The 8182-nt window shown below is 32.6% G+C and overlaps 1 protein-coding gene across 1 annotated transcript; it reads left to right on the forward strand.

Moving 5' to 3' along the window:
- Positions 1-3490: 3490 nt before the first annotated feature.
- On the forward strand, positions 3491-7080 carry cd8a (CD8a molecule). The gene is made up of 6 exons (XM_059525531.1): positions 3491-3614; positions 4132-4440; positions 4847-4942; positions 5116-5220; positions 5980-6019; positions 6125-7080. The coding sequence occupies exons 1-6, from the start codon at positions 3542-3544 to the stop codon at positions 6168-6170; spliced, it is 669 nt and encodes a 222-aa protein (XP_059381514.1). The 5' UTR covers positions 3491-3541; the 3' UTR covers positions 6171-7080.
- The last annotated feature ends 1102 nt before the right edge of the window (positions 7081-8182 follow it).

The raw sequence follows: 8182 nt of genomic DNA on the forward strand, positions 1-8182 counted from the left end.
AAACCATTCATAATTTCAAAAAGTCAATTTTTTTTTAAATTGAGATTTATACATCATCTGATGTATAAATCCATTGATGTATGGTGTTACGTGCCTCCCTTGTCTAGGGTCAGGGATGGCAGAAACAAAGAAATTTTTGAACAAGGTAGAAGACAACATTTCTACCGACAACCTGGAGACCTTCTCTCCTGTCCCAGCATGCCACAGAAAACCACACCGACTTGTCACAGTCTAGAATTTGGGTTTATTTAACAAATTAAAGTTCTGGAGGGGACCAGGCCAAAATAACAAACATAAAAGATCTAACTTACACAAAATGGGGTACTTTGTAATCTCTCAAAACAAAATCCAAAATAAACAACAAAAAGTCTTACCTTACTCCCTTTCTAGCCAAAAACAGGTGAAAACATGGACAATAAAAGAAATGGCATCCTCCTCCCTACAGGTCCAAAATTAATTAAACTTTCACCTTAGGTGTAACCTTGGGAGCTTACTTGTACAAAAACAAATAAACCACAACTCTCCAAAGTTTCAAACTGTATACACCAACAACAATGTAAACAGACAATTAGCACACATGCTATGGTCTGGGCAGGTGAAAAGTCTCCAGAGGCAGCAAAGGCTAAGAAGGGCACACTTCAGATGGAGTCTTCAGCTTTTATCCACAAGCTTTCCCTCCAGCAGCCAATCAGAGCAACCAGGTGATTGATGACAACCAGAGCCAGCTGATCTTCATTAAGCTTTTGGATGGCGTAGAGAGAATAGAGAGACAAAACACTGCCAAAACAAACTGTAATCAACATACAGTAGTGGCAATAACTAAATACTGCACAAATAACACCTCATACAAATTACGCCTAAGGACGTAACAATGGTTTGTTAGGATAGGACACTATTTATCTGAGATACAACTATTTGAAAATCTGGAATCTGAGGGTGCAAAAAATCTAAAAATTGAGAAAATTGCCTTTTAAAGTTTTCCAAATGAAGTTCTTAGCATTAGCAACGCTAATCAAAAAATCTAGTTTTTATATATTTATGGTAGGAAATTTACAAAATATCTTCATGGAAAATGATCTTTACTTAATATCCTAATGATTTCTGGCATAAAAAATAAATTAAAAAAATTATCATTTTTATGTATTGTTGTAATGTCCCTGTGCTCCAGAGTCACGTATAGCATTTAAATAAAATGACACTTAATTTGAACATAATGACATTTCTAATTTATTATAACAAAATTGTGTTGCAGTTTTATGATGCAATTACTATTACGTCTATTTTTATTTATATAGAGTACAAATATCAAGGAAACTTTGTAATTTTGCAAACTCGCATGTAAACAACAACAACGATGATGATGATGATGATGATAATAATAATAATAGAAAAATTGATTAACATGCATGATTTATTATTTAATACAAAAATATTGTTTCGTTGCAGTTTTATGATGTAATTGTATAATTAGAATTATTATTATTTATAAAACATTTGTTATATGATTATTATTTAATTATAAAAATCTGATAACATTTCTGATAACATGTACCTTATTAAAATAACCTCAATAATTGTTTTGTTAACTTTATTGTTTTATAAATGTTTAATTCTTGTTATTATTTGAATCATTGTTGTCTATTTTGTTTTATGATTGTTATTATTTTCTTTCATTTTATATTATTCATTTTATTTATGTATTTATTGTATTTTTAACATAATGTATATACCTGACAGAGTCGTCAACAGGTTTGTTTTTGCTGTTATATTTCCACTGTCAAACTACATGACCTATGTGAATGTCACGTTAATTTCCAGGCGACGTAAATATGGGCTACATGACGTCAGACCGTGTTGCGAAACATAGAAGAAAGGTGGCGCTGTTGCCAGTGATGTAACTATGATGTGGGCAGCATAATTCTCATCCATTCTCACATTATATGGAGACTCGCTGAACGTCTCCAGAACAAAGGTCATCAAAAGTGGTCTGAAGCTTTCTTACAAAGCCTTGAACATCTTTCCACTCTTCTCGAGAAACATTGTGATCCTGTCATGACGTCAGGTGATACTGCAGACCTTTTTGAGTTTTTCCCACCGAGATAAGATACCACATACACACTTTTCAAGAAAAATATTTAACAAAATTAAGATTTTAGGTCACAAACAGGCTCAAATGAAGAGAAAAAGTATGTTACTTCGAGCTCCTCAAACTAGAGGAAAATGTTGACAGTTAGGCTACTGAACTCGCCAACACTATTGTGAACTTGAGGAGAACTGAATTCATACAAATCATTAACCGTTCTGTAACGTTATATCCTCTTCCTGACTAAGATTTCCTAAGACGTGTGTGAGTGAATGAGAGTGAAAGAAAAATAAACATCTGTGAATGTAAGCATTGTGAAAATATTCACACTTTATAGTTGTGTATAAATAGATCAAAGGTTAAAAACATGAATAGCATGGACGCCCCAAACAAAAACATTCCATGCATAGGCTATGTTATAGCCTTTGTACACCCTAACGTCACATTTTCAAAGCTGACTGAACGTGGTAAGGCCAAAGTCGCGCACCGAAGTGACACGTAGCCCCACTCTCTCAGAGCGCGTCACGCATGCGGTTTGACGCGCGATCAAAGAGCTGCGCTGGTGCATGCAGACCCCCTTTAGGTGCACGCATGCTGCACCACTGCACCGACAACACGACAAGCCACTTACAAAACAACAGCCACCTGTTTTATAGACCGAAATGATCCACACGGATTCAGATGTTTTTCATACTCTAATATTCTTACATAAATCTAGCTATTTTTTTCCAGATCATGTAGTGAGATGTTGATAGCCTTACTTTATTCTTATTTGACCTACTTGGTATAGGCTACTTTTTTGCACACTTACATTTTCACTTTTATAGTTTCTTGAGTTGTTTTATGATTCATCGCCTAATTATTTTACACTTTATATTGTGATTAAAACCTTATAGGCTGTTAGATGAACCCATTTGTGACAACTTGCCTTACAACATATGTGACAACTATCTATCTATCTATCTATCTATCTATCTATCTATCTATCTATCTATCTATCTATCTATCTATGTTTGTCTGTCTGTCTGTCTATGCATTTATAGAATATATATATTTTAGCTAATTTAGGCAGAAAAGTAGAGAAATTATGAGAAATAAACCTTATCCTTAATCTAAATTGTATACTTTTATGTACACTAGAAGTTGATTTGCATTTCTATATTTTTATGCTGCGTGTCAATTATTTTCTTTATTCATGTTAAATATTTTTCTGTGTTTCTGGTCCATTCGTTTTCTTTAAATGTTAGACTATATATTTTCTATATTCTATATTTATAAAATAGTTTATGCATTTTAATAGCAACGAAACAAATAGTACATTTTGGCATTTAATTTCTTCAGTACAATTTGTAAGTAGTTGAAAACCATGAAAATGAAAGTGAGGGCTTGGGAGGGGCAGACGGGGAGATTTTTTTCATCCTTTTAGTTGTTTTGTTCCTGGTATTGTAAAAGAACTGAATGTCTGTGCTGAGAATTGAAAAAATGTTTCAAATATGCATTGGATTTTTTGTGATTTTGTCCCTCTTCGATGGTAAGTACAACATTTTCTTGTATATAATATTATATTGCAGAAATGTTTCAGCTATGAAAGTGTATGAGACCATTTGAGTAGCGCAAATCAAATACAAGTCAAATAATGACTTGAAATTTGCCTAGAAGTGGAAATTTGCACATTATTTTGTTTAAAGCCAATTTACATTTATTTAACTGTGGGTTTTATATCTGTAAAATAATACTTTTATTATTAAATTCAACTTTCAGTTTAGTTTTTAGTATTAAACGGCATGGAAATAATGATACAGTTCATATATATATATATATATATATATATATATATATATATATATATATATATATATATAAATGTGTGTGTGTGTGTGTGTGTAGTAAAACTATAAGTTAATTATATTTTTGCACTGAGTGCAGAAGAATTCAGTTATTCTAACTTTTAATAATTTTTGTTTTTTTATTTAAATCTATTCGAGATTGGTTCACGTATGGATTAAAGTCTTGTATTTCTTCATATTAAACTTTTTCTTTGTCTCAAGGTGGCTTTGGAGATAACGTCTACAAAGAAGGACAGGAGGTAACAGTCGACTGTGACACCAAGCAGCCCGGCGTCATTACATTCTGGTTTCAGATAAACAGAAGTGGTCCAAAGTATTTGTTCACTGTTAAAAGCACAGATGTAAAAGCTATTGCTGATCCGACAAAATACAAAGTGAACAAAAATGCTAAGGTGAGTTTGACTATCCAGTCTTTCAAGAAAAATACAGACAGTGGATTCTACACCTGCGCAGCCATGAACAACAATAAACTCTTCTTTGGAGGTCTGACAGAAATTAAAGGAGAACCAGGTGAGAAAATGCTTTTTCTAAACATTATGATGGAATGAGATATTTTGCAATTACAAGTACAATTACAATAATTATTTGTTTTCATCGATCGTTTAAAGAGAATGTTTCTTGAATGAAGTTCATTTTTGTTTCCTTATTGGCAACTAGATTGGTCTTGTTATAGATTTCACAAAGTCTAAAAGTAAAGAAAACCAGTAAGGTTTATGTTTAGAATAATGCTAAAGGAGTTCAAAGGTTAAACTTTAAGATATATTATCTGAAAACCTTTATTAAAATATTACAAATGTTCGATTCTCAAATGTATCTTTTTAAATGTTGTTTAGATATTTTCACCGAAAATGCCAATAAAAGAATTTAGGGAATCATAGTTGTGTTCATAATAGTTTTGCTTTTAACTTCGTTACAGATCCAGTAACACCACCTCCAAAAGAAGAGACAACACCGCTGAAAACTACATCACCAGTGATTACGACAAATTCACAGTGTATCTGTAAAAAACCAGGTTTGTTTGACTGTATGTTTTTACACATATCATATAGCATACCATAAAAACGTGTGTGTGTGTGTGTGTGTGTGTTTGTGAGAGAGAGAGAGAGAGAGAGAGAGAGAAAGAGAGAGAGTGTTAGTATATAACCAAACAGATCTGTAATGATTAGGAAGTGTATATGTTCACAGTCCCGAAGCCTAGCATCAACTGTGAGACTTGGATATTGTCATCTTTGGCCGCTGGTTGTGGTGTTCTCCTTATTCTGCTGATCTTCACAATTTTGTACTGCAACCGTAAGTCACATCCACCTATTAAATTATGCATAACGTTACTGCAAAAGACAACGGTCATTTTTAACTGCACATTTTTTAAATAACCGGTTATGGACCATATACATTTTGTAACAAATAAGCAACAGCACATAGTTACTCTTAGTTCAGTTTATGGCTTGAACACAGTCAATTAAAACAAATCCACAGTTATATAGTGTCACAGTAATCTGAAATGTGCAAATTATGTTTGCAATGGTGAGAAACAGTATAGCTGTAAGATGTAAAATTTCAATACATGATTATTTATATAACATTTAAACTATTCCTAAAGGCAAACCTACAGGCAAATATGTAAATATGTGGATTGTTTTATATATTACCTATATTTTATTCATAATATTTTTTAATAAGAACATACCTGAGTAGAGAGCCCCTATAAGAGGCATTTTAAAAATGTGATCCCGCTAAAGGGGTCTGGTCATTATGCAAGCCCAGTGGGAGGACACTAATTTAGTTTTACATTTACATATTGCCATACATAAACTATGCATACATTTTAATCACATACATGCATATTTTAACAACATACTCTCATGTTCATAGAAACTGCATTCACTGCATGTGGATTGATTTGGTTTTGACAATGTTGTTTTTTTTCTAAATTTTGCTGAAACTTTTAATTGCACTTTAATTTATTTAAAAGAATAAATAAATGTCGCTGATATTTGTTTGTTTTAAATTTTAGTAAAAATCTTTGTAAAATGTTTCATTCCTCTCCAGGTATTAGAACAAGACGATGTCCTCACCATTACAAAAGACAGTAAGTGGTTTTTTTTCTTCTTTTTTTTCTTCTCTTGCACAGTGACAGAAAGTGTCATCAGTGCAGAACAATTTCTGTTCAACAATCTCAATTTCTCATTTTCAGACCCAGACCTGCTGGCCATGCAAAACTGCCCAACAACCACTTGTAATTTCAGTAAAGACACAGGAAATCCAGTACTGCTTAAAGATATGTCAATAAGCAAATGTAAAAGCTGTTTCATGATTATTCAAACTGTACAGCCTAATCTTTTCATCTTTCACAGTGAAAATGTTCAAAACATCACTATTTCTTTTCCAGTGAGTTTAGATTTTTGTCTAGTCATTATATTATTGTATCGATTAGGTTTACATTTAATAAATTGACAGTAATCAGACTGTTTTTCTTTTTACGATTTTTGTGAAATATTTAATGTTTTGATTCGATTGGCTTAATAAATGGGGCTTAAGAAGTAATGTAAAGAAAATCATTACAAAAGCATTTTAAGCTTTAAATTACATCATGTTCAGTGCCGTGTTGCATTGTAATCTGTTTACCAGAGAAATCTGCCATCTGCTGGCTGCCAGTGTTATGAAGAACCTCACAAAGTCTCATACATTCTGCGGAGATATCAGCTTCACACAACGAATCGCATTCCTGCTGATGTTTATTTCTACATTCAGTTAAATTCAGTTGCAAATAAACAAAAATATAAAGTAATCATACTATACACCCATATCAAGTGATGTGAAGAATTTCAAATTAAGCTCTTGAACGCAGTTTACTATTAACATTTTTAATTATAGATAACCCAAAGTTGCTTTGTGGCAGAGCACCACCACGTGGACAAAATACGGAATTGTGAATGTTGTATACAATGTGTCGAATGAATAAATATGACCAAATGCAGCCATGTGCTTATGTTTCAGCCGATTTAATGTTCACTGAATGGGATTTTTACTGTAGTTTGAATTTGTTTTCTCTCTGCTGCCGTTCAGGAGCTAAAGTTAATATCTGAAAAATGTCTTTTAGTGATGGCCCACTTCTGTGTCCTGAAAATAAATGTTTATCGTCCACATACGCTCATCAATGTGTGTAGTGATTCTCACATTAGGTTTGCTTTTAGGAATCAGTTTGTCCGCCAGTTTTGACAAAAACTGTACTTAAAGCTTGTAAAAAAAGACAAATAACGAAATGAACAGCATTTGTATAACTCAAGAGGGGGGTTTGCACGCGGGTTTGTGGTAGGCCTTTTGTGTGTTTTTTTTCACCCTTTCAGTAGTTTTGTTCCTCTTTTTGTAGAAAATGTCTTGCTAATTTGTCTGTGGTGAGTAAGATTTTCTTATTTATAGCGCAACCATGAACAACAATAAACTCATATTTGGAGAGCTGACAGAAATGTAAAAAATATTTAAACATAAGACAGAGAAGCGAAACTGCTTAAATTAATAGTTAAATTTCATAATTTAGTAATCGCTTCATATCTGTGTCCCTAATGCTTTTGCTAATACTTTCGGTTTCAGATTGTCCTCCAACAGATCTAAAGCCTGTCTTAGTGACTACAGAAAAAAAACTGTGTACATGCATAAATCAAGTTATTTAAGATGAAAATAAGTATATAAAACAGTGTTGTAGTGATTAGATGTTGGTTATGTTCACAGACCCCAAGCCCATATTTAACTGCTGTGACACATGGATATTGTCATCTCTGGACGGTGGTTTTGTTCTTCTCCTCATTCTGCTGATCATCACAATTTTCTACTGTAGCTGTAAGAAACATCTACCTTTAAACAACGCAAAGTGCAATGGTGCAATTTGTTTTTGGTTATAGGCCATATAATTTTAGAATAGGAATAGCTGTGCAAATGTGCAAGGAGAGTCTCAACTATAGTTTTCAATATTGATAAATACAAATATTAGAAGACAAATCTTTTTTAATAAAGCTATAATTAAGACTCCTATACTTTGAGAAGAGAGCACCTACAAGTGGCATTTTAAATGTGATAATGATATAATACTAATACAATCTAAGTCTTTGACTGATTTTCAAACATTGCCATTTTTTTAACTTACTGAACCAATTTTTTTTTTTCAGACATGAGAAAAATTATAGATCCAGTAAGACACAGGAAAGTCCAGTAATGGTTAAAGTTCTCATCCAATTCTCAATTTGTATAATTAAAA

This window comes from Carassius carassius, chromosome 36 (assembly GCF_963082965.1).
Source record: "Carassius carassius chromosome 36, fCarCar2.1, whole genome shotgun sequence".
Lineage (NCBI taxonomy): Eukaryota > Metazoa > Chordata > Actinopteri > Cypriniformes > Cyprinidae > Carassius > Carassius carassius.

Bases quoted from the DNA above. Each gene is read 5' to 3' on its own strand.
- cd8a (XM_059525531.1), top strand. From the start codon at position 3,542: ATGTCTGTGCTGAGAATTGAAAAAATGTTTCAAATATGCATTGGATTT. The intron at 5,221-5,979 runs GTAAGTCACATC...ATTCCTCTCCAG, and splicing joins CACAATTTTGTACTGCAACC to GTATTAGAACAAGACGATGT. The intron at 6,020-6,124 runs GTAAGTGGTTTT...TCTCATTTTCAG, and splicing joins CCTCACCATTACAAAAGACA to ACCCAGACCTGCTGGCCATG.